General features: G+C 41.3%; 1 protein-coding gene across 1 annotated transcript in view; it reads right to left on the reverse strand.

The window, feature by feature from the left end:
- Positions 1-27,544, reverse strand: part of Ghr (growth hormone receptor) — a 248,646-nt gene that overhangs the window by 19,177 nt on the left and 201,925 nt on the right. Inside the window, exons 4-5 of the mRNA XM_036207314.1 lie at positions 7,633-7,762; positions 1,775-1,947 (exon numbers count right to left, since the gene is read on the reverse strand). Coding sequence (XP_036063207.1) covers positions 1,775-1,947; positions 7,633-7,762 — 303 coding nt within the window. The remainder of the gene's footprint in view (positions 1-1,774; positions 1,948-7,632; positions 7,763-27,544) is intronic.

Genomic DNA, 27,544 nt, shown 5'->3' on the forward strand with positions numbered 1-27,544 from the left:
CTGAGATACTTCTCCAGTACCATGTCGGCCTTCATGCCACCATGCTCCCCACCATGGTGGTAACGGACTGAACTTATGAACTGTAAGTCCTCACTTCAATTAAGTGTTTTTCTTTATAAAAGTTATCATGGTCATGGTATCTTTTCACAGCAATAGAAACCTTAACTAAGACACCTTATAACTAACCCACCCATTCTCTCACTTAGCGTCAGCTCTGCAGCTGGGGAGGCCATTTAAATAGTAGCCTGTACAACCCATTAGACAATCTTTTCTGCTTCTTACAGTTTTCTTAACCTTCCCTTGGGAAGGCAGTCTTCCAGGCTTTTCTTGCTTCTGTCTGCAACCTTTGGCCACATTTCCTGCTGTCTTCCAGTCTGCTACTGCTTAAGAAACCACGTTTGTCTGGGAGAAGGGGCAGGAATGCGTGTGAGGAGGAAATGGGCTCTTGTGGATGGCTTTGGAAGCACTAAGGTCAGCTCCTGAAAGTCTTTCATGGCTTCTCTGCCTCTTGCTGTTTACACTATTATGCTGAAAACATGGATATCTCAGTTATGGTTGCTTGTTTCGGTTCCTCTTCAGGTCCCCAGGATGGGCCATGAATCACCCGTATGTTTCCTCAAGTTGACTTCCATCAGGGTTTGTTTGAAATTAGATAAACATGACTTTGGCCCGATTGTAGCTGTTTGGTTTAGGTTAAAATTCTATGGTTATTTTGTTTTGTGATCAACACAATCTAGGCTTTGATTATACCAATGATAGGGGTCAAAATCCATCATTCTTCAGTAGATCTGAATATGAAAATTATGTCAAAAATTAAGAGTGCATTGAGTTAGCTCTTTGTTTTGGCAACAAGAATCCTGTTCAGGGTTGGAAACTTTGTAAAGGAAAGGATGGATTCATTTCTCCTTTTTTAATTAAAAATTTTCAGATATATTTTTATTTTATATTCTTTTGCCTGCTTGTATGTACATGCAGCCAGTGCATTCCTGGTGTCACAGACGTCAGAAGAAGATTCCTGGAACTGGAGTTACAGGTGGTTGTGAAACCCTATGTGGGTGAAACCCCATGGGTCCTCTGAAACAGCAGCAAGTGCTCTTAACTACTAAACCACCTCTCAGACCCTGGTTGATTTCTTCATAGCATTTACTATCAGGCTTCTTTAAAAAAATTAAAAATTTACTTATTTATTTCATTTGTATGCGTGTTTTGTCTGCACGCATGTCTGTGCACTGTGTGTTTTGTGTGCAGAGGCCAGAAGAAGGTATCAGATTCCCCTAGACCAGTGGTTCTCAACATGTAGGTAGTGACCCCTCTGGGGGTTGAATGACCCTTTCACAGGGGTCACCTAAGACTGTTGGGAAACACAGATATTTACATCATGATTCCTAACAGCAGCAACATCATAGTTATGAAGTAACAAAGAAAGGGTCACCACCACACGAGAAACTGTGTTTAAAGGGTCACAGACCAGGAAGGTTAAGAACTACTTACTGTCCTAGACTCAAGGTGGTTGTTAGTTGCTACATAGATGATGGGAAACAAATTAGAGACCTCCAGAGAGTAGCCAGCACTCTAAGCCACTGAGCACTGCTCTTATTCCCAGACTTCCTTAAGCTAGAGTCAAGTTAACTCCCCTCTGTCCTTTTAGACTCCTATGAGACAGACTCCATGTACTTAAAACTACACAGGCTTTCTACTTGATTCTACTTGGAAATTAGGGCTTCCTTAATAGTTAGCCTAAAGTCATGTCAAATGAAACAAGCCTGTGGCTTACCTATTTCTTCAACAGAGAAACACTTTTCATCCAACAAGTCACCGTTTGTAGTTAGCTTGATGCAGTAGGGTATCCAAATGGAGGTATATGAGGAGTTGAAGTAACAGCTGTTGTCTCCAGCAGAGACATAATCAGGGCATTCTTTCCATTCCTGGGACCATTCATGAGCGATTCTGAAATGGAGGGTGAAAAAAGGATTAATCATTCCCCAAATTATACCTGCCATAGCTTTAGTCAAAGCGAGATGTCTGGCAGCCAGAGTCAGTAGGCTAAGACACAAATACCCGATGACATTAAAAATTCTAACATCTCAGAAAGTGCCATTTCCAGGAAACATCACATCTATAGGCAGTATTATTCGAGCCTGAAGATTGTCAGGAGCTTATATGGTACTAAAATAAAAACGTCTGTTAATTGAGTGTATATGCTGTGGGTTCCCAGCTGGTAGATCCAATCATTCCTTAGCGACCCCATCAATGGGTTAATAGAGTCATAATTTGATGGCATTATTGGGAGTGTTGGAGACCAAATGTGGGGCTGGTGAGGAAGCGGGGCACTGGGGATGTAACTTTGTAGAGTGTTATCTCTTTGCTAGCTCCTCCTCCTGTCCAGCTCTTATCTTCCTCAATAGCATGAGCCAAGTACCCTCTTCTATGGCCACTTTGATTTTTTGTCTTCCCACAGGCCCATAGCAGCATACTCAGGGGACAGCAGACTTCAGTTCAGGTTCACCCTCTGCATCCGTGGACCGGAGCAAACCCCTCCTCCTTCAAAGCGTTTATCTCACGTATTTGCCACAGTGGTAAGATGATTGACAGACACAGGTGGGGTGATTCGTTGTCTCTCTGTATTATTTACTGGTCTGTCTCAGTTGAGAAGAGGGTTTACAGGTGAAGCGGACGCAAAGCCATGGCACCTTTGATTAAGAAAGAAGGTTGCTGACTAAGAAATCAGGGGCCAAGGAGATGCTTCAGTTGACAACATGCTTGCTGTGCAAACACACGGAGACCTGAACTGGATCCCAAGAACCTGTGAAAATGTTGGGTGAGAAGGAAAGCACATGGAATCCCAGTGCGGGGGATGCAGAGACAGGAACATCCTGTCAGCCAGCTAGTCTAGTCAAACAGGCAAGGCTCCAGGCTCATCGAGAGACTCCAGCTTAAAAATTAAGAGGTGGTAAGCAACTGAAGAAGACACCTGATGTCAACTTCTGCCCTTTACATCACACACATATATAATACACCTGTGTACAAAATGCACAGATATGAACATTTACATACATGCACATACACACAGTCATAGGGCAGGAACAGGTGCTGGGGTTAGCAAACTAGATGTGGACCTTTGAGACTTTCCCACTGCAGGGTGGTACTGGCAGCCTTGGGCAACGAGAACACAGTCTTGAGGGAAGGCAAGGTCTGGAAGGAAGGAATGAAAATCCCTGAAGACTCACTTCCATTTCCATCTTCTCAGGCTCGTTATTTGGTACCAGAGATTTCTGTAGAATCAGGGGCCACTGAGACAGCTGCTCACCAGCTGTTTGATCACAGTTGGGATTAAAGCAGCCGAGACTCCAGAATTAGAGATGGTAAATGGTTGCTCAGATTCTGATTGGGATTCTTAAAAGCTGCATGTCCTTAGATGAAAAGGAGAGTCTTCTATGATTGGGAAAGTAGGTGGAGAGGGGCGAAGGAAGGATGAAGCATCTTTGTGCATGCACACACGTTGTCTTTGGTGTGACAGCAAAAGATCAGGGGTAGGTGACACACTGAGCGGTGGCATTTTTGTTTAATCTTGACATTCAAACTAAGAGTGGATTAAAGATTTTACCAAAATTGCCCAGGAAATCAGGCATCCATATAATGTCAGAGAAGATACCAAGTGTATTAATATTATGTAACCAATGGTGTCAACTTGAAAAAGTGAGTCTCAGGATGGCACGAAGATTCAGGGCAGCCAGTGGTCAGCAGGTAAGGAGCCACCTAGCTCTGCTGTGCTTCACAGTTTCTGGGCTTTGGCTGTGTTGGTAGCCTTGTTCCAAGGAACGTATTTGTAAAACCCTGGTTAGGGTTTCTAAATCCATTAGCTCCTCAGGACACAGTACTTACAAGAGTTAATCCGGATGTGAAGCGTGATGCACCCGGAATAGCTAGTTCGAAACACAATTCCCAATCTCGCCCCTCCCCTTCTCTCTTTTGGTTTTTGAGATGAGACAGGTTCTCTATGTAGTCACAGCTTTGTAGACCAGGTTGGCCTTGAACTCAGAGATCTGCCTGCCTCTGCCTCTTGAGTGCTATGGCTAAAGGCATTCGCCATCACACCTGGCTAAAGTGTTTCTCTTAAACTAGTAAATCTAAAAGCCAAATAACTTCATGACACAGGAAGTCACCTATCTTCTCTGTGTTCTACACACGATGTAAGACAATCTAAGGAAGCTACTTTATTCTTAGCTCTCAAAGTAAAGTTCTTTGGGTTGGCCCCCAGACTACCTTGTAGCACGAATTCGTACCATAGGAGATTTCATTAATAATAAAAACAGAGGGTGAAAGCAGCATTTCCCCTCTGAAGGTTTGGATTGGAGTAAAAATAAAGAGTGGAAAAGTCATAAAATAAAACCAGATTCCTGGCCCATAAACTTTAAATAATTCTAACTAAGGGATGCCAACTGTTAACCACAATGGCCAGCTCCTCTACCATGAGCCGCTGGATCATCTGGAGTCCTTGAACCCGTAGGACATACATCCTACCTCTCTCTGGCATAGACTTTGGGGACAGACAAATCCAGCCAACCCCCTCAGACAAAGGAACCAGATTAGTCATCACCTTACACCCAGTGAACTGGGTCTCAAATCCTTTAGGAGGAAGTGTGATGATACAAAAAAAATATTTGAATGAAAACAAATGGTAGAAAGATGAAAACAATGAGGTTGATATTGACCAGCTCCAACGGGTTCCCATGAAGTCTTCACCAAGCTCTGCCACACTCAACAGCGCTGATTTCTGCCATGCCTCTGATTTGCATTCATGCTGAGTCCCCTTCAAGGGCAGAAGCTAGATTTGGCAGTTTCTCCATCACAGGGCATCAGGGACTGCTCTGAATCAGCTGCTTTCATAAGCCGGGGCCATCTCCTCTGCCAGCTTACCTGGCTAGTATCGGGTCCAAGCCAAACACACGAGTGCCTGAGCCTTTCTGTCTTGTTGACAGCCCAGCATGCTTAGACTCTTGTATGCTTTGGATTCCAAGAACAGCCCAGTGAACTGAAGGCTGGTCACACACCACCACCACCACATTCCCTGTCTCTTTTCCTGCTCCACAGACTACAGTGATGAATTAAAGCATGCTGCAGTGTTGTGTGTCAGGGATGAGAGGCATGATTCTATAGTTTCAGGAGCTGCCTACCAATGAATACTCATAAACAATAATGAGAGTTGGAAGCATCCCCTGTGCCGTTGTCTCTGGGTAAGTGGGTGCTGAGAGTCCATGGGTCAGGGCAACCTCATTCTGATCTCCTAACCCTCAATTGTACCCTTCTCAGATAAACAGGGCTGAGGGCTTAGGTAGTTTGGCTAGGATATTCAAAGTATATATGTTTTTGTAGAGAAAACACAAGACCCTGATTTGTGGAGTTTGGGTTGGCACTTGATCATGAGTTTGTATTCATGGTACTTAGGGAGGTGTGTATACTTTTCTCCTGGGAATCTAGGTTCCACTAGGGCTAAAACAAGGATGTTCAACTGAACATGTCTGAGAGTTTCCCTTCTCCTGGTCACACTTGCAGCAGAATACTTGTTAGTTCCCAGGCTGAATGTAGAATGGGATGCTGGGAGAATGGGATGTGTGGAGGAGGCCTGCAGACAGAGATACTGTGGCTCTGGTGGAAGAAAGCTAGAGACAAGGGTGTTTGTGCGGGCTTCGTACCGCCGGGTTCTGTTTTGGCTCACAATTAAGCTAGGTGACTACTAGGAGGGTGAGAAAATCATTGTCCAGGAGTGGAACTAGTTCAAGATGTTCTCCCATTGGTTCTTGGATCACTTTGGTCAATGGTGACTGTATGAAAGCTTCTCCTTTGTTTTGATGGCCCTAGCTGTCTGAGCTTCCGGAGCAAGGTGCAAAAATGGCATCTTGTGAGTTTCTCTCCCTTTTCATTTTAGAAACGACAGAATCAATTCATACATATTGAAAAGTGTTCCCAAACACCTTAGCTTCATGTGTGAGCGAGCATCTATCTGTTTGTCTGTCCGTCTGCCTTTACTTGATTTATTGGCCCATGCTTGTCTACAGTATCAGTCTCAAGGTAAATAAGTAGTGAATTTGTTGCTAAAGTACCCCATCTGTGTGTGCTTTTGGGGGCAGGGTATTCAGTGCTGCCGCTCATCACTAGGGTGTGGACAGGGCCAGTCTTGGTTGTTTACTTACAGTTTTGTTGTCTGTAAATCGGATACTCAGGTGGGCGTTAGAAAGTTCTTACAGTCTACCAATAATCACAAGCAGTAAGGAATCAAAAACCACTTCCTTAGCTCAGGATCTGGGCTCTACATCATTATTATTTTAAATTATTACTATACACTAATAATACTAAGAAAACACTGCTTATTTATTTATTGTGTACTTACTTTGTAAAATGCACTGTGCCATGCATTTTTTCTAGCTAAGAAAAATCCTCATAGACAACTATGAGTTAAGCCTATTATCCCCCTCCTGGAAGCGAGGCAGCAGAGCTGTGCCCAGCCTAACTAATTCACTGTTACTTGGTGAGCAAGGGCAGAAGCCAGGAGGGACTGTGGCATACTGGCTCTGACTAAGTGGTGTCGTCCCCCCCCCCTGTCTTCCTTCCCTGTCCTGCCATCTCTGGGGTAGAAAGTGTCATTCTTAGATCTGTGGATGAGAGCCTAAGACAAAGTACCATCACTATCCCTGCAGCTGGTCTTAGGACTCTCTTGGGGTTTGTGTGGAGAAAAAGAGACAAGGAAGTGTTTAACTGTATCGTTTCAAAAGGTGAAAGGTGCACTTTCATTCTGTAGCACAGTAGGGTAATTAATTATAATTGTCAATGATTAATTATGTATTTCAAAGTATCTAGTGGATGTTTCCAACACAAAGAAATGATAAATGCCCAAAGTGATAGATACATCAATTATCCAGGTTTGATAATTATCCATCATAGAGATGTGTTAAAATGTCACAATGTATCCCATCAATTATACTTTTATGGTGTGTATTAAAAGTGGTAAAAGAGAGAAGGAAGGAATTGCAGGGGATGAAACTCAACTACTGGGTGATGACCAAATTTCCAGATGCTTGTTTTCCTCGTCTGGTGTCATTCTAGAGGACTATGGATTAAGAATGAAAGAGCAAGTCCCCTCACTTAGTAAAATTAATTTAAGACAATGGCCTGTTCTATAGAAAACCAATGGGGTATTTTAAAGCATAATTTTTCAAAACACAAAGTAAGATTCAGTCTTCTTCCCTGGCCTACAAGCATTGACACTGCCCTTGAGTATCTGATCCCTTCCCAAGTTTTCAGTCTCTTGCCATCTGTACAGGCTCTTCTGATTCTCAAACATGCCACCATGGCCTCAGGGCATCACGCTGCAATTTTCTTTGCCTCCACAGCCTTTCCCTCATACACATACACAGTATCTCTCACTTTGTTTCTTTCCCTGATTTAACACGCTGCATTAGAGAGGTCCCCGAGACCTCCTCAGCTCCAGTATCCCTCAAGTCTCTGCACTTAATCACACATGCTCATAGGCATGCCCACATGCTCTCACTCATAATGTGAATCTCCCAGATCCCTGCTCTCCACACGAGCCACTCTGTCAAACGGAGAAAAGTCAGAAGGGTGTGAAGCCTTCACCTTCTAGCATAGAATAGCTGTATAGATCCCGGGACCTTTAAGTCATGACGGTCTCCTTCCGTCCAGTAGCATGAAAAGGTCTCCAGTTCAGGCGAACGGCACGTGGTAAATTGAGGCTTCCCAGAAGAATCTGCAGAAGAAGAAGAAAAGGCAAGCATGGAATCAGGAGGGTCATGTGATGCTCCCGTGAAACATACTTATGAAGTATGTAAAGAAGGAACTACTTGGGTAAAGCCAGCCTATCCCTCTCCTGTCTAGGAGGTGATGCTGATATTTGGAAAAGCTGTTTTCCCGGCTCATCATCTCAGCATCTGTTGCTGGCTACTGTCAGTCATCAGTTTCAGAGTCAAACAGTTGTGCCTTCATTTCCAGCATCATTCCTTAGGGACTGCTTAAGATCCAGCCCAGGAGAAAGGGATTTGGGGACAGGTAGTTCATTTGGAAAGCATGCTCAGGACTAAAAGTGAGATAATGGGCAGAGAGTGGAAAGGCCCCAATGATTAATGCTTAAGCTAAAGGTGGCATTATAGCATCCCTGAAAAGAGTGTTGCAATTGATGAGTTCAACCTTTGTCTCCAGATTCATTTTCACATGTACAAATGAAAATGCCCCACGTTCTGAAGAAACTTTAGCATTAACACCAGTTGTATTCAAAGATCTTGAAATAGCATACCTATACCTATTTCTTCTTTGGAGGTTCTGTGTGTGTGTGTGTGTGTGTGTGTGTGTGTAGGCCAGAGATTCACATTTGATTTTCTCTCAGGCTCTTATCTCATGTTTCAGACAGGGGCTCTCACTGAATTTGGAGCTTGCCATTCAGGCAGGCTGACTGGCCAACAAGGCCTAGGAATCCACTTGTCTGCCTCCCCAGAACCAGGGTTAGAGATATATACCACATGCCTGACTTTGATGTGGGTGCTGGGGCTCCAAACTCAGGTCCTCATAACAAACATTTTAACCAGTTGGCCATCTTCTCAGACCCCCAAATCTCCATTTTAAAAAGGAGGATTCCAGGATATGAACTTGGGACAGAGATGGATGATTAGTTGAAGCAGGGGCAGGAGGAGCTGGCGGCAGGGAGGGATATGGATATCCCCAAGACACATTGTATATGTGCGTGGAATTTTAAAAAAGAGTAAAAATACAAACAGAGATGAGGATTCCCATTTAGACTACATCTTTGTTTTATTTTTACTAGTTACTATTATATCACTTTAGCACTTTACATACATATTTCATTTAGTGGTGACTACAGATTTCCTTTTGCTATCTGAAAAAAATTCCAAGGCGCGCACGCGCGCGCGTGCGCGCGCGGGGTGGGGTGGTGGATGACAAGTTTAGACATCCTCTTAATTCATCCTCTTAATTCTGAGAAATCAGTAACCTGGAAACCTCCAATCTTCCACACTGGAACCAAATGAGATGTTTAAAAAATGTTTCTCCGCCTACTTCTAGATATTTGAATTTCTTTGGGGTACAGACAGTCAGGGAGTGTGATTGTTAAAAGTTCCTTACGTACTTGCAATGTGTATTCCAGTTTGAGAACCACAGCTACAGATAAACACATATATGAGACCCCCAAAATGCAGCTTTTGCATAGTAACATTCACTGGACTGCTCCAGCAAAGCTATACATCAGCACCTGGTGTCCACACTGAGAAGCCTCGTTCAGGATGGCATTTTCATCTCAGAAATGCTTCTTAGAATAAAGCGTCATGAAAAGTAGGAGTAGGAAAGGGTAATTTAAAATCTTTATGCAGAATTGTATATCTAAATGGTACACTTGTCTTTACATACCCAGAGTATACACTGATAGTAAAAATGAGGACGTTATAGTGCTATTTCTATTAAATTTATTTAGAAACTTCGAGGAGAGTTATATTAAAGTTTTTAAAAGTTGATGAAGTTTGATATTGTATCCATGCCTACAATGTTGGAGAAACAATAATGCTCATAATGTGTTACATCATGTTACTACCATGATTGATTTTCAGGTCAGATGGGCTATACAGCTTAAGTGAGCTTCCTCCACAACTGCCTGCTGGCTCTCGCTTTGGAGGAAGATGATCTCCCAGACAGTCCACAGAGGGAGCACAGCGAGCAGCTGTTACATTGAAGGATTAATTTCCAGAGACGCTTTTCTATACTTGACCCACAACACAGCAGAAACAAATTCCGAATGAAATAGCACATACTTTCCCAAAGTCTGCTTGGGGTCTGGGGCTTAGGGAGAAGGGAAAAAAAAGGATCTCAAGGAAGAAAGGAAGGTAGGAGGGAAAGAAGTCATTGATGAGGAAGGGTGGTTTTCCTCTGAGGAAAAGACTCTCCACCGTGCCATGTCTTGAAATCTGTCCGTCTTCTTCCAACCGTCTAACATTTAACATACGGTAGAAGATTGAGCTATCTTTTATGGGGGTGGCCACTTGAAGGGAAAGTCTTTCTCCTTGATTACGGTAATTTCAACCAGTCAACAACTTCCTCTTGATTTAGGGTGACAGCAGACAAACAATAAGGAATGCAAGTCAAGACAAAAGTAATACGGCCATGGTTGCTCGATACAAACTGACTGTTGGGCCCCATTGTTGTAGACAACACATACGCATCTCATTTTACAGGGAGACACTGAGCTGGTGCCTAACTAGAGCCTTCATCCTACTGACCAGTGTTTATGGTACTCGAAGGTACTCTGCACTCTACCAGAAGAGAAAAGCAAACACCAGTCCAGCAACAAATGCTTCAACGTACAATGGTGACTTGCCTGAGTGATACCTACATGATTTATACCATAATAATGGTACAAATACTGTGGAAGTAACCAACCACTCTGTGCTTAGATCCAAGGCCCACTCTATTAGATGGAACTCACATTTTTATACTATATGGGTGGTATGGGTGGCTAAGAACCTGAGACTAGATAGGTTGTGGACCTAGGAGAAAATTAAATATTTTTCTGCTAAAGGAACACAGCTACAAAATGACTCCTAATGACATTCTGTTAAACCCATAGATCAGTATCTCATTCAGCCGTCATCAGAGAAGCTTACACCCTGCAATAGAGAGGAACTAATAGAGAGGCCCACAACTGGAAAATATGCAGAAAGTGAGAGACTTTGGAATACTTAGTTCTAAATGAGATGCCTTCATCAAATCATTTCCCTCAGGGCTCAGAGAGCCATACAGAAAGGGAGGCAGAAAGATTGTAAGAGCCAGTGGGGATGGATGACACCAGGCAAACAGTGTCTTCTAGACACAGCAGTACTGATGTACACATGAATTCACAGAGACTATGGCAGCATCCACAAGGCCTGCACAGATCTAAGCCAGATGTGGTCCCATTGCTCAGAGGGGAAAGTGGACATAAGCTCCCACTCCTAATCAAGAAACAATCTCTAATTTGCAACTACTTGCAAAGGAAAAATCTCTTCTCTTCAGTGGAGTCTCAGCAAGCATACAAATCATACTTAAAAGAAGGCCCCATGTCCAGCAGTCGATGGCCAACCCCAGATTAACTCAATGGCTTTTTGGAGGTTTTTTTTTTTCCATCTCATATTTCTTTGTTTGGGCATTTTCCCCTTGCCAGTCTTTTGCCTGTATATTATGTTTCCAATGTTGTAGGGTTTTTTTTTTTTGTGTGTCGGGGGGGGGGGCAGGCAGGGGAGTAGTGTTGCATGTATGTGTGCACATGTGTTTCTCCTGTTTTATTTTTTAAAATTCTGTTCTTGTGATTTCTTTTGTTTTTTCCTGTTTGTTTTCTAAAGACACACAGAAAGCAGGCATGGAGTTGGATGGTGGGGAGGACCTGGGAGGAGACAAGGGAGGGGAAACTGTGATCAGAGTATATTGTATGAATTTTTTTTATTTCAATAAAAAGATAACATTTCTTAACATGATCAAGGGAAAAAATCAACAAATTAAACTTTCACAAAGACACACTGGGCAAAATGGTTTTAGGGCTGGTGCTCAGTGGTAGAGCCTTTCTTAACATGCGTGAGGTCCTGAAATAGATTCTCAGAACCACTAAAAGAAAATACAGATAAATGATCTTCAAATATGGCTTCCATCCTAAATGCTGAAAGAAATTATAAGATCAAATCAATGTGTGTAATAATAAAGCATGAAAAATGAGGAGGGAACTACTAATAATCATAAGAACACACCAGACAAAATGGCGTTGGGCTCATTATGGTAGACTTGGGTTCTGATGAGGATCCTGTGTGTGCAGCCAGTCAATCTCCCTGCTCTTCAGAAGGAATGAATGATTACTGCTGAATGTAAGCCAGAATGAGGAAATACTGTCAGCTGAAACGGTTTCATATGTTGTGATGATTGCATAAGCACACAGGTCGAGGCCAAGTGTGGTGAAATTGTAATGTTCTTTCCACAAGTAATAAACAAGAGATGACAGCTCCAGCTGAGAGACCGTCCACTTCCTTGTCTGTGCTTCACAGGGTCTGGATGAAGTTTAGTGGAACTGAAGGGGTGTGTGTGACCATATACTAGTCATTAAGTGGTCTTGAAGGTCATGTGACATATACTGCCCTGCACAAGAAAAAGATGCTGTAATCTTCACCATTGGTAGGTAAGGAAACCAAGGGGCAGAGAAGTAAAATAACAGGACAGAGGTCACTTCACTAAGTGGCACAACCCTGATTGCCACCAAGCAGTTATGTCTCAAAGTCTTTATTCTCAACCATTACACCCATGGCTTTTAAAGTTTTAAAAAGTGACCCCTGGGAAGAAGACTTTTTATATAACTTCTGCATATGTATGTACTTATATATGTTTTCTATATGTACATGTATGTAAAATGAAAATGTGTCACAACTATGATTCTCACTGTATTTAATAAATTCTGACTGTATATTGTTATATAGCACACATATTTATTTATAATGTATTTATACACACACTATATACATATGTACAATGCTGCTTGTAACCTTGTAAACTGATTTACTAATGGCTCACCACTTTCACTTTAAGAAATAATACTTACAAAACTAATTGTCCTTCTATGAAAGCTGAAAATTAATTTTGGCTTGTGATTCTTTCAAAACAAGGCAGGAATGTTTCCTTTGCTGGCACATGCCTTAAGACCTATTCTTGAAATTATTTTTTTCTAAATTGTATAAAAACAATCTGCATTATCTTTAATAAAACATACTTGATGTCATGGGACCTTTTGGATGACTTTGCATGGGGATCAGAAGTTACCATGGTGACTTATGCTATGACTGTAAGGACTGCTGGGGAGGCCAGCCTACACTAAGTAGCTTCAGTTAGTTTAGATGATGATACCCATGCTTTCACAGAGGCTCTGTACATGTCCCATGCAGTTCTTTCACTAGAGCAATACTAATAATTATTTGTCTCAAGGGTTGTCTTGACAATCAATGGAAACTACCAGAAAGTAACTTGCTGTTGCTAGGTAGAGTCTGACAACATCAGTTTTGGTTCCAGACACCTGGGTTCCATACCCACTTCCCCCATTTATAATCTTTGAAATCTTAGATTACTTAACCCCCGTTCATTAGTTAAATGAGACTCAAACAGTATATCATTGTAAAGATCAATGAGCTGACACATGCCAAGCTCTTGGGATAGTGCTTCATATAGAATAAACATTCCATAAATGTTCACTGTGACTACAACTTTGAGGTCAATTGTGATGACCACCTTATGAATCATTGACTGTTGGTGTAGTGAATTATGGCCATTGTTAAAGCCTGAAATTCATCCCATTATCAGGTCTTTTTGTGCCATGAAATCATGGAATTAAGGTCCACTGGCACTAGAGGCAACATGGAAGAGTATATGGTATATGAAGTGAATATGGTATATGATGTGTTTATCGTATGGTGTTAGCTTTGCCCTCACTGTTTGGAGATGGCTTCCTCTCGTGCTTTCTATAGTCACAGTGTTTGAACTCTGAGTTCTGGATCACTGGGAAATACTGCTGTATTATTATGATTTACATTAAAACAAGAGATTCCACATACATGCTTTCTCTCTGTATTTCTGAGAATCCATTGAGAGAGAATGTATCAAACGTGTGAAGAAGCATGGGGGTTGGGATTACCAGCAGTCCATGCAGACACGGTGGGACTGGCTTTCAAAAGGTCTCTGGGATGTTCAGAGTGCCCCTCATGCACTCCGGAATCATAGGAGGAGCTTTCTTGATTTGTGGGCAATACACATTTTAGAAAAAGCAGGCGAAAAAGAAAGAGTGCAGAACTCATATTTTGTGAGTCCATGTTGTCTTGCCAACAGCATAATCAAGTGTTCCAACTCATACCCAAAGCCACTCCGAACAGGATGGACTGGGTGGTCAAAATCCTGACTTAGTATTTTACTTTTTGAAAGAAAACGAAAGTATAAAATTCTTGCTCTGTATGTGCTTGTGGCTTCCTGGGTTCACACTCAGTGTCAGGGAACACTGGATTTACTGAGTAGACTGTACCTGCTACTGAGAAGGTCTACACTGTGCATTTGCATCTAGAGGAATGTGCCCCTTGTTCAGCCTGTTGGGGTCTTCCCACTTGAAGCTCTGCTTTTTGGCTAAGCACCCTTCTGGAAAGTGTGCATGCCATTTCCAGAGTGTTCTGCTTGTAACTGGAGATACTAATTTCTCTACTTAAGACAGCTGAGGTTCTACTTCAGTGAGTATTCTGTCTTTGAGGAATATTGGCCTATTAAAATGCTGCAAATAAATCTGTAACTAAACTGCTTGTAGATAACATAATGACCAAGAATGCATTTGAAAAGCTCTGGTAGACATTTTGCTTTTTAAAATCTATGGAGTTGCCAAACAATAATGAAACTACAAATACTGAGATCAAAGACATAGTCTAGGCTATTAGTAAAAAAGGCTTTAAACTACAATGGTATTGGTAAACCATTAATATGACATTTCCTAGTAGAAAATACTCAACTTAAGGAATTCACATTCATACTTGATTTTCTTTTTTTTAATTATTAAGGAATTTTCTATTTACTTTACATAACAACCACAGATTCCCGTTCTTCCCTCTTCCCGACCCCAAGCCTCCCGCCTCCCCACTCTCCATTCCCACATCCTCCAAGTCAAGGTATCTCATGGGGAGTCAGTAGAGACTGGCACATTCAGCGGTGGCAGGTCCAAACCCTCCCTACTGCACCAAGGCTGTGAAGGTGTCACACCCTACACACTGGGCTCCAAAAAGCCTGCCCATGCACCAGGGATAGATCCCAATCCCCCTGCCTGGGGGCCCTGAACAACTGTCTTGTGTATCCAGAGAGCCTAGTCCAGTCCTATGGAGGCTCTACAGCTATTGGTCCACAGTTTATGAGTTTTCACTAGTGTGGATGGTCGTCTCTGCATGTTTTCCCATCATGATGTCAACATCCCCTGCCCTCAGAATCCCTCCTCTCTCTCATGGATTGGATTCCTGGAGCTCAGTCTGGTGCCCAGCCATGGATCTCTGCATCCACTCCCATCAGTAACTGGATGAAGGCTTTATTAGTGACAGTTCACTCATCTGGTCACCGGAGTAGACCAGTCTAGGTACCCTTTCGACCATTGCCAGTTATCCAAGGTGGGGTCCTCCTTGTGGATTCCTGGGAACTTCCCCAGAACCCTGACTCTTTCTATTCCCATGATGTCCTCATTTATCATGGTATCTCTTTCCTTGCTCTCCCACTCTGTCCCTTATGTTCTCATTCCCCTTTCTTTGTCCCCCATTACCACCCCCCACTCCCAGTTTGCTCATGTAGATCTCATCTATTTCTCCTTCGCTGGGCTATCTATGTGTTCCTCTTAGGATCCTCCTTGCTAGCTAGCTTCTCTGGAGCTGTGGGTTGTAGTTTGTTTATCCTTTGCGTTATATCTAGCATCCATTTATGAGTAAGTACATGCCATGTTTGTCCTTCTGAGTCTGGGTTACCTCACTAAGGATGAATTTTTTTCTAGTTCCATCCATTTGCCTGAAAAATTCACAATTATTGTTTTTTACTGCGGAGTAGTACTCCATTGTGTATATGTGCCACATTTTTCTTTATCCATTCTTCAGTTGACGGGCATCTAGGTTGTTTCCAGGTTCTGACTACTACAAATAATGCCTCTATGAACACCCTTAATCATCAGGGAAATGCAAATCAAAACAACTCTGAGATACCATTTTACACCTTTCAGAATGGCTATGATTAAAAACACTGAAGACAGCTTATGTTGGAGAGGATGCAGAGCAAGGGGAACACTTCTCTACTGTTGGTGGGAATGCAAGCTTGTACAGCCACTTTGGAAATCAGTATGGTGATTTCTCAGAAAATTGGGACTCAATCTACCTCAGGACTCAGAAATACCACTGTTGGGCAAGGAATGCTTAATCTTACCACAAGGACACATGCACATACTTGATTTTCTTTGTGGTTTTCTCTACAGAATTTAGAAGACGCAGTTGTAAATCTTAGATATTTGTGGATTGAGAATTGAAAAGCAGAGATTATAAATTCTCCACTCAACTGTTTATTAAAAATATCATTATTTTGAATTCAAATCCAGAAAAATTTGAAGATAGATTCCTAGTTAATTAAAAAGTTTGTAAAGTTGACCTTCGTTAAAGGCATCATCTGCATCTTCACGGACTTTAAAATGAATGCCAGGTCTCTGAATTGGTGGAGTCCTCGAAGAGTTCCTCATTGTGTCTGAAAGATGAAATGAACTGGACACAGGCTGTGTAGACAGCTCATTTGCACGACCATGCCGGGAGACCAAGGACTATGCTACTCACAGGAGTCACTCAGTGTTTCATAACTTAAGTTTTTGGTTTTACAGAATTCTTCCCTTGTTTAGTTCTTTTAGTAATTGTGTTCAAACTCAATTTACTCTAATTTCCAATGCTTGGGCAGAATCACTTGTTTTCTTCTCTTCTCTTTTTTCCTCCATAGCATTTGTCTAGTGCATTTATTTACTCACGGCTCTCACATTATTACAGTTAATCATCTTGGACACAGTGCCATATACTTCTGTTTAAGGTTTCAAAGTTTTTATTTTGTTCTGGATTTCAGGTTTTTAACCTATCATTTCTCTGAAAAGGATAGTGACCATGTGTTATTCATCTTTCTTTCTCTGTAATAAAATACCCGAAGTTAAAAATTGTAAAGAGGAAAAATTACTTTGGCTTGAATTTTTGGAAGGTTCAATCCATGACTAATTGGGCCCACTTTCCTGTGTCTGTGGAGAGGTGGTATACTGGGGGCTGAAGGACATATGTGGTAAGGCAAATCTGCTCACCTCATTGCTAAGAAGCAAAGAAAAAAACAAGAGGTAATGGACCAAACGCTCTCTCTTCTTTAATGACAAACTCCCAATGACCTAAAGACCTCCCACTATGCCCCACTTCTTTTTGTAAACCTTTTGCTGATTCATTGTGGATTTCATTTCATGTACCCCAACCCCACTCATCTGCCCTATGCCCCTGCAACCTCTATCTCAAAAGAAAAGAAAATAAATTTATAAAAATCTCATTGTGGAAGCTGCAGTGTGTCACAGTGAGTCACACAGTCTACCCTCTCGGCCACACATCTTTACTTGCAAATGTTCATTGCCTTGAGTCATTGGTCTGGCTCGAGGTCTCCAGCTTCTGTCACTTTATCAATACTTGATCCTCACTGGATAGGTCCCATGACCTTCCTATAGCACCATCATGTGAATCAAGCCTATAACACATGAGATTTTGAGGGATATTCAAGATTCCCTACTAGCATACTTCTTGGTTGAGACACTGAAGGCATTATTTCCTTAGTATTCTTTTTTTCTGTCTAGAGAGGAGAATCTATCAAGGTATACACAACAGCCCCGATACTAATCATTGGGAAGATGAAAATAAGAACATACTTTATTATTTTTTGTTATTTATTGTATTTATGTTTTAATTTTACACATCAGCCATGGATTCTCCTGTCCTCTCCCATCCTGCCCCTGTCCCCACCTTCCCCCCAGCCCTCCCCTCCATTCCCATCTCCTCTAGGGCCAAGACTCCCCTGGGGATTCATTTAAACCTCGTGGATTTAGTACAGGCAGGTCCAGTCCCCTCCTTCCAGGCCTAGCAAAGTGTCCCTGTGTAAGCCCAAGGTTCCAAACAGCCAGCTCATGCACTAAGGACAGGTCGGGGTCCCACTGCCTGGGTGCCTCCCAAACAGTTCAAGCTATTCAATTGTCTCACTTATCCAGAGGGCCTGATCCAGCTGGGGACTCCATAGCCTTTGGTTCATAATTCATGTGCTTCCATTCGTTTGGCTATTTGTCCCTGTGCTTTTCCAATCTTGGTCTCAACAATTCATGTTCTTACAGTCCCTCCTCTTTCTTGACAATTGGACTCCTGGATCTCCACCTGGGGCCTGGCTGAGGATCTCTGCATCCACTTCCATCATTTATTGGATGAGAGTTCCAGCACAACTGTTCGGGTATTTGGCCATCTGATCACCAGATTAGGTCAGATCAGGCTTTCTCTCGACCATTGCCAGCAGTCTACAGAGGATGTATCATTGTGAATTTCTGAGGACCTCTCCAGCACTCTGCCTATTCCTGTTCTCATGTGGTCATCATTTATCATGGGCTGTTATTCCTTGTTCTCCCTTTCTGTTCTTGATCCAGCTGGGATCTCCTGCTCCCCTAAGCCTTCTTTCCCTCAAATCTTGCCCTTCATTACTCCCACTGTCATCCAGGTTGTTCTCGTAGATCTCATCCATTTCTCTGTCACTGGGCAATCCCTGTGTCTTTCCTAGGGTCTGGTTTTCTAGATAGCCTCCCTGGAGTTGTGTAGCAGTCTAGTCATCTTTGTTTTACATCTAGTATCCTCCTATGAGTGAGTACATACCATATTTGTCCTTCTGAGTCTGGGTTACCTCACTCAGGATGATTTTTTCTAGATCCATCCATTTGCCTGCAAACCTCATGATGTCATTGTTTTTCTGGAACATACTTTAAATACACATAACTTACTGCAGAAGAACAGATTGAGAAAAAAACTAGTAGAATTACTACACTTTTATTATTTTTTAAAAAAGTGTATTTTGAGATGAAATCAGCCTATATGCCCATTAACTGATGAGTGGATAAGGATAATGGGGTACATATACACCAGGGAAACATATTCAGCTGTAAAGAAAAATTAAATCATGTAATTTTCAGGTAAGTGCATGGAAATGGAAAAAGTTCTGCCAAGTGAAGCAATCTAGACCCAGAGAGACAAACACTGCATGTTCTCTCTCATATATGGCTGTTGGCTTTGATATTTAGATTTATGTGTTTAATTTGGAGTACCTGTAAAAACCAAGAAACCAGAAAGGAATCCTTGGGGTGGGGGATGCTTCAGGGAAGGTGACTAGTAGAACATAAGTTATTTGAAAGAAGAGAGGGGACTGCTAGGGGTGGGAAGGTATAAGCAGGAATGGGGACAGTAGGATGGAAGAGAGGATGGGACAGGGTCAATCAAAACAAATATTGCATAAAAAACCCATATGGTAAGCTAATAAAAAATGTAAGTTAAAAATTAGAAGAGAGACATATTCTAGAATTTAGGAGCCAGAAGATAGTGAGAAGGGCTGGGAAATACTATCTCCTGGGCATGGTATAGTCATTGCCATTATAATCCCCCAGCAGATAAGTTTCCTCCACTGAGCCTGCACAAAACCCGGCCTGTTATCAGTCATCATGGATCAGGGAGGGACTTACAGGATCCTACTCCTTTCCTATGGATCTATCAACTACTGGTAGATTCTGAAGAAAGGGCAGTCATTGTCTTCAGTTGTATACCCATGAGTGAGCCCACTAGGCTCCAGTAGATAGTTCCAGGCAGCCTTGGTAAAATTCAGCAGATCACAAAACAAAACAAAAAGATATAATGTGAGGAAGGCACTTGTAAGGAAGATTAGTGTTGACAGGGGTCGAAGGATAGTAGAGAATAAACATGAGGATAGGTGAACTAAAATGCATTATATGCATGTGTACTGGCTAGTTTTATGTCAGCTTGACACAAGTTAGAGTTATCTGGAAAGGGAGCTTTGATTAAGAAAATGTCTCCACAAGACCAGGCTGTAAGGCATTTTCTTAATTAGTGATTAATTGGGGAGGGCCCAGATCATTGTGGGTAGGGGCCATCTCTAGGATGGTGGTCCTGAGTTCTATATGAGAACAAGTTGAGCAAGCCAGTAAGCAGTACCCCTCCGCGGTCTCTGCATCAGCTCCTGCCTCCAGGTTCCTGCCCTGTTTGAGTTCCTGTCCTGACTTCCTTTGATGTTGAATAGTCATATGGAAGTATACACCAATTGAACCCTTTTCTCCCCAAGTTGCTTCAATCATGGTATTTCATCACAGCAATAGTAACACTAGCTAACATAACATGAAACTGTCAAAGAACAAATATAATGAAAATAAATAAAAAAGTATATTGCCTAGCATGCTTTTTTAATTTTTTTAAATTTTTTTTGGTTTTTCAAGACAGGGTTTCTCTGTGTAGCTTTGTGCCCCTCCTGGGACTCGCTTTGTAGACCAGGCTGGCCTCGAACTCACAGAGATCTGCCTGGCTCTGCCTCCCGAGTGCTGGGATTAAAGGCATGTGTGCCACCACCATGTGGCTGTCTAGCATGCTTTTTAAGAAAGACAATTAGAAAAGAATTAGCACCGACTCTGCTAAATTTACTTTCTGGTTGATTAGGGTAAAGCTTATATTAGCTAATATAATTAAATAATTAATATCTAAAGTAAGAGGTTATAGTTGGATTTGGCAATTGAAGACTTCTGGCACAGAGGTATGTGAAAAGTAGTCATAGCTGTTCATGTGGAAAACCGGGCAGTGTTTTGATGGTTTTTTTCAAAGACACACTCCAATACGATTAGGTTGGATTGATCATAAGTGGTGACAATACTGTGTAATCCCAACGACCTTGGGAAGAACTGAAGCAAGGTCTTGTGAGTTTTGAGGCCGATGCTTCACTATATGTTTTCTTTTGTTGTCCATGAACATCGTTCTTATAAGCTATAGAGGTGAGGGACAGGACTCCACTGTACAGACTCTTGTCAGCTGAACATTTCCTAGGGGGCTAAGAGAAGACTCGGGCTTGGAGGTTAAGAAATCTGGCTGTTCTTCCAGAGGTCCTGAGTTCAATTCCCAGCACCCATATGGTGGCTCACAACCATCTGTAATGAGATCTGGCTTCCTCTTCTGGCCTGCAGGGATATATGAGGAAACAGAACACTGTATACATAATAAATAAAAAAAATCTATCTCCCTTAGCTAAATACCTATTTAAAATATATAAGGCAAGACATTATAACAAAGTTTACTAACTATAAGGGAACTGGAATTTTCTTCTTATCTTTTAATGTTATTAATTTGGTCTCCCCCATCCTGGGGACAGAATTTTGTAATTCAATGCACAAAAAGCACTGCTAGATCCTTGGCCATGTGGAAAGCTCCTCAGTGAGACTTAGCAGAAGAAATTCTAAGTGGGGTTGTCTGGTCCCTTTAAATTCAAATTCCAGGTAAACACTCCACAGGCAGAAATAATACATGTTTGGATTTATTGGAGAATTAAGCAAATATTGATGTTTATGTTACATCCTTTAAAATTCTATTTCAGTTGGTAATTTATGGGTCAACAATTTACTTGTTTGGGTATTGGAGTTTTAAATATACCCCAGTAACTTTCATAGGTGGCATTTGATGGTTTAATTTAGGAACCACTAGGTCATATCACTATTTCCTTTCTGAGAGTTAGAAGGCATTCTGTTTGCTAACACTGGAGTCTCACGTCTGGATTTCACACGTCAAGTTCTTAGCCAGGAATGGCAGGAGAAAGAAGCATGGGGATATATATCACAGTGCAAGTCAGAAAGTACAGCAATGCCTTTGTCAACATTAAGTTGGTGTCACTGAAAACTTGGAATCTGAAGTCTGAGGGAGCCTTATTGCCAGAGGAAAACAGTGGGCAAAGGAGTCACCACCACTCCTTGCCATTTTGTTGAGGACCATTAATTTGGAATGACAACAACATACCCTTTTACAAGATGCCATTTCTAGGCTTAAAGTTCCAAATGCAATGAGCACATGTGATGGTTAGTTTTGATGGTCAGCATCATCTAGTTTCACACGGAAAGGGCGTCATCAGGGTTTGTCTAGATTAGCTTGGTCTGTGGGGGATTAGCTTGATGGACTTTGTTGAAGTGGGAAGACCTGCCCACTGTGGGTGGCGCCATCTCCTGGTTGGTCAGGAGATCCTGAACATGTGAGAGGGCAGAAAGCAAGAGGAGGACATATATGTATATATTCTCTCTCTGTGCTTGTCTCTGGGTATGACTGGCTGCTTCAAGCTCTCGTTGGCTTGGCTTTCCTGTAATGATGGACTGTAACCAGGAATTGTGAGTTAAAATGAACCCTTTCTTTCCTAAGGTGCAATTGTTAGAGTATTTTATCACAGCAACAAAAACAACCAAGACAGCACACTACAAGGTTTTTTTTTTTTTTTTGTTTCGTTTTAGGGTTCAGCTACATGCATTCATTTGTGCATCATTCAACAACCAGTGAGCAATTATTTATGAGTAGGCCTTAGATGAATAGTCATAACTCCCTGAAGTAGTCTATTTAGTTCAAGGATTACGGCCAACCAGACAAAATATTTTACATAAAGAGGTTGGGTGAAATTCCTGAGGGGGAAGAGCCATGAGTCACTATTTCATAGCAATTTCTGCCTTCCATACATTCTCTTACTCTGTGGAATTATTATCATTTGAGTTCCTATGTATATATTCATATTTGAAAACTGGTTTATGTGTTCAGCACACTTCATTTATATAAAAAGAATGACCAATCTGGCAAATACAAAGATACATATCATATACTTAGACATGACCTCCAAATCACAAAAAGAAAAGATTTTTCTTTAGCTTCATTGTTCTCAGCCAAGAGTTCTCAAATAAGGTTCTGCTTCCTTCCCAGCAGACATTTGGTAATGGCTGGAGACACTGTGATGCTGGCAACTCTTAGAGATGTGGACAATGCACATGACAGTGAGCATGGCAGACAACCAGTCTGGACCGGTGTCAGCTCTGCCTTGTTTCAAACAAGCCACAGTATAAGAGTACAGAATACTGTTGTTGTTGTTTGTTTTTGCTCTTTTGGGGGGCTCACCATGCAGCTCCCAAATAAATCACACATGGAGGTGGTTGGCCCCTGGAGTCCTCCTCCTTCTCTGGCTACTTCTTTTTTCCTCTTAGATTTCTCCTTCTATATAGTCTCTCTGCCTGACAGCCCCACCTATCCTCTTTCCTGCCTGGCTATTGGCAGCTTAGTTTTTTATTAGACCATCAGGTGTTTTACACAGGCACAATAACACAGCGTCACAGAGTTAAACAAATGTAACATAAACAAAAGTAACACACCTTAAAATAATATTTCCCAACAGAATACTTTTCAGAAATTTAAATATGCACACAGAATGGAATAAACACCTATGTATCTAAAGCTTCAATCTCTTTTACTCCCTCGCTTATCTAAATATTGTTTTTTGTTCAACAAAGAAAAAATGTTTTGCATTTTCAAGTCCATTGGATATTTTGGGGCAATTCATGTCAGACATTCAATGTTTCAATTAATTCAGAAGCATGTATGCAACCTGGTTGTGTGTAAGGCACTCTTAAGTTGCAATAAGAATCACAAAAAAATTGTATTGAAACTCTGCTTTTGAAGAGCCATAAGCATGCAGATAAAATGATGTATGTCTGTATGCAGAAGTAGAATGAAGGTAAAGGCAATGATAACTTTAGGAAATCAGAGGAAGAAATGGTTACTAGGAACTCAAAGAAGTGGAAGGATGGAGTGAATGGCTTTATCTAGTTTCCTAAGATGAAGAATAAGCAGATGACCTTTACTAACCAAACATCACTAGTAAGTGGCATACTAGTTAGTTTTGTTCACTTCTGTACATTAACATCAGCATTTCAGCAGGCTCTTTGACTATCTGTCTATGCACATTAAGATTGAAACCCATGGGACTAGCTTTCAGAGAAGCAGAGGGTGCCATGCAAACCCCAAAAGGATGGAGGCAACCAACAGTCCTATCCAGATGTGACACCCATGAACCACATCAAAGACCAGAATGGAACAATACTCCTAAAGGTGCAGTAGTGGCATACTTAACCAAGAACTCTCTATTGGCTTAAAACCCACTCAACAAGAGGGAAACCATGCCTGGTACTGGAATTATCAGTGCTAGTGAAGTCATTGTTACTGGAAAATCTACAACCACTTCTTTACTCAACCAGAATAATCCCTAACAACAATCTATAAGCATTTGTCCTTGTATTTACAGATAAGTATAGTCTTTACTCCTCATCAAGGAAGTTACTAGTTGCAACAGATCAAGACCACTTTAGAAAACCACAACCAACCAAAATGCAGTTGTGGATCCCAGTCCCTATAAACACATCTACAAAACACCTCCACACCCAAGGATCAGAGACCGTTGTAGAGGAGGGGATAGAAAGATGGTAAGAGCCAGAGGATGGGGTATTTGCTGTGAGAGTGTGTCTCCTAGTAATTTCAGAAGATATACTCATAAAGTCTTACTATTATGACTGCCCAAGCATGAGTTAAACAATGGACATGTTAAAGTGGGTGGGGAAAAGCCCATGAGGCCTCAACACTACACAGAGAACGGTAGGCAACTGAGAAAAGCTGAGAGCAGGACAATGGTCTTCCCCAGGTAAAAGCACACCAACTACTTATCTAGTGACAAATGGTCAGCACTGAAAACACACATACATTATACAGACTGAACAGGTTATGTTTAGGAATATATATATATATATATATCCTTAATATATATAAATATATTAATTAGTATCTGGCATACTAATTCATATAACCAGATAAACATATTAATTATATAATACAATAAATATTAGTTAATATAGTAATATAAAGATATAACCCTAAATATAATATATAATATACTATATATTGAGTATACATATATATGCATTCAATAACAATGAATGAAAAAAGAAGCCATGACTTTGAAGGAGAGTGGGGAGGGGTATATGAGAGGGTTTTGAAGGAGGAATGGGAAGGGAGAAATGTTGTAAATATAATCACACACACACACACACACACACACACACACACACACACACAACCCCAAAGTAAAAAGAAAAAAAAAAGATTGAGACTCATGGATTGGACACCTGCCTGCCAGCTCTTTCCAATTGGACTAGTGGGTCTCAATTCTGGCAGCTAAATAATCACTTGGAGTATTAAACACAAGCCTTTTGGAGGACAAATTTAATTATATTGGGGTGATGTCTGAACATTGGTATTGTTGAAGTGCCCCAGGTGATTGTGATGAGTCGCGGATCACTGAATAGAACAATGAACTTCTACATTACAATAGTACAACAATGGATTTCTCAAGTGTTATATTGAAAGCTCTCTCAAACACTGAATCTTGGGAAAAACAAGCCATATATGGTTGGATTAGCAAGGTGAAGCAGTGTGCACTGAATCCTGAGGAATCAGGGGAGGCAAACTTCCATGTAACCATGTAACGAGAATGCAAAACTGGCTATGTGGCCTTCAGAGGGCGACAGCATGCATGACAGCATACCTCTCTGCTGGCCATGACTGGTGTGGTGACTATCAAGAAGATCAATCAGGCCTTAACTTCCAGTTATGTAGAGCAGAAATGCAAGCTCACAGCTGTCTTCTGGGGGGCGGTTTCTCACATTGTACTTTCTATTCCTATGGTGCTGGGAGTTCAGCTGCCTAAGCTGTGGTAGTCATGGAACTTAGCGTTAGATTCTTGGATGCAGATCCTGGGAGAAAGAGCAACCCCCAGGCTCCAGCTCTGTGTCAGTCCAAAGGGAAGAGCCATGGTGGCTTTGCCAGAAAGTTACAACTGCCCATAGAGCACATCACCGATATAACCCTGGAAAGACCACAAACCTGCAAGCCAGTGGGGTTCGAACTTGAGTCCTAACTGTACGACTTGCTAGCAGAATTATACCCATTATTTATAGTCACTGAGAAGTGTGTTAATTTACACTGAGTACTTGACACATGGCTAGTCTTCCACAAACAACTACAACTAGGACCAAGGAGAACAAACACACCATTTCTAGTGCATTAGTAGATCCTGATGCCTCTGGGAATTGACCTTCAAAGAAAAAATTGAAACACCATAGCCAAAAAAAAAAAAAAAAGCCTCATAATTAGAATCGGAGTCCTAGACAAGGCAGAGCTCTTTACAGCTAAACCACAATGGAAGCTCATTTTCTATCCATGTGTCTAGTCAGGATGCTAAACAAATTTGGGTCAAGTGCCTAGAATCTGACAGAATTTTTACACCTCTGCATGACTGGCATTTTAGACTAAGTAATCTTTGTTCTCAGTGCCTTCTGGTGCATTTGGGATATTTAACATCATTTCTACCCTCTGCCTATTAGATGCTAGACTCACTCCTTTTTCTCTCTGTTTGACTACCAAATGTCTCCACATGCCCAGAATTTCTGTCCTGGGCGGAAAAAAAATCACATCTCATGAGAATAGCTTCTGAATGGAAATGTATCATATAACTACAATAGTGCTATGATTACTTTTAACTTGAGTAATTGAAAAATGTTCTGTGTGTGTATGGGGTGTGTGTGTGTGTGTGTGTGTGTGTGTGTGTGTGTGTGTGTGTGCATGTTTATGTGTGAGTGTACATTCTGTGGCATGTGTGTGGAAATCAGATGACAAGCTTGGGTGTTGCTTCTCACCTTCTGCCTTATTTGAGACAGTTTTCTTTGTTGCTTCTCACTGCCTACATCAGGAGAGATGACCCATGAGCTTCTGGTATTACAGATGCATGCTGCTGCACCACAGGTCCTGGGAATCCAAAGTTGGGTTCTCCGGTTTACATGGTTTTACCAACCGAGCCATCTCTTCAGCCCATTTTTATTTTTTTGTATATAAGCAAAAACATTTACTGAAGCGATGCATAAGAGTCTTTTAAAAGGTATTAAGTTCCTACTATGTGTCATATTCCTAGCATGTGCCTTGCCATTTCATCTGCATGCTTCTTGTGTGTAGAATGCTGTGTGTTAGTGTTAGGATCCTCATTTATAACTAAGAAGTTGCTTCTGAGGGATCAGATAATTTCTAGGCAAAACACAGATGCACAGATGTAGTAAATAGTAAAGCTGGGATGTGAAACCACAATTTTCTCACTTCAAAGCTTTTCTCCCCATATGGTAGGCTGTGCTGTAGGTGTTTTTTTTTTTTTTTTTTTTTTTTTTTTTTTTTTTTTTTTTTTTTTTTTGGCATCAAGTTCAAAGACTTATCAGCATCTATGAGCTGCTAGATAGCTGTAGAGAACAGAGCCTAGAAATTGTGTCCTGCTCTTGATCTGAAAAGGTCTTACATTTAACTCTTCTGTATGTAAAACAATGGGAAAAACATCTTCATTATGAGAAACATATGTATTGCCTTCAAGGATGTGCCAGATTTCCTCACAGAAATGTGAGACCAAAAATGGTTCCAGCCTCAAGAAACCTTCTGACTGACTAGGAAAATAAGGCTCATAAGGCAACCCCCAAATGAAACATTTTAACATATACTGGAAATACATTAAAATATTTAAATAAAGGAAGCATCATTCTAAGCTATAGTATCCTTAGACAACATCATGGAAAGGTTCCGATGAGAAAACAGGGAAACAAAAAAAATAAGAGCAAAGCTTAGAAATTGGTTATTTCCTATGGCTCTACTTCTAAATTTCCATTATAAGTCAATAGACTGGATTCATATTTATGAGTGTTTTATATGTTTGTGGACAACAGTCCACTGACAATACTCAAGAATAGATGGAAAAACAACAACAACAACAAAAAACAACCCAT

The sequence above is a fragment of the Onychomys torridus genome, chromosome 15 (assembly GCF_903995425.1).
Source record: "Onychomys torridus chromosome 15, mOncTor1.1, whole genome shotgun sequence".
In the NCBI taxonomy this organism is placed as follows: domain Eukaryota; kingdom Metazoa; phylum Chordata; class Mammalia; order Rodentia; family Cricetidae; genus Onychomys; species Onychomys torridus.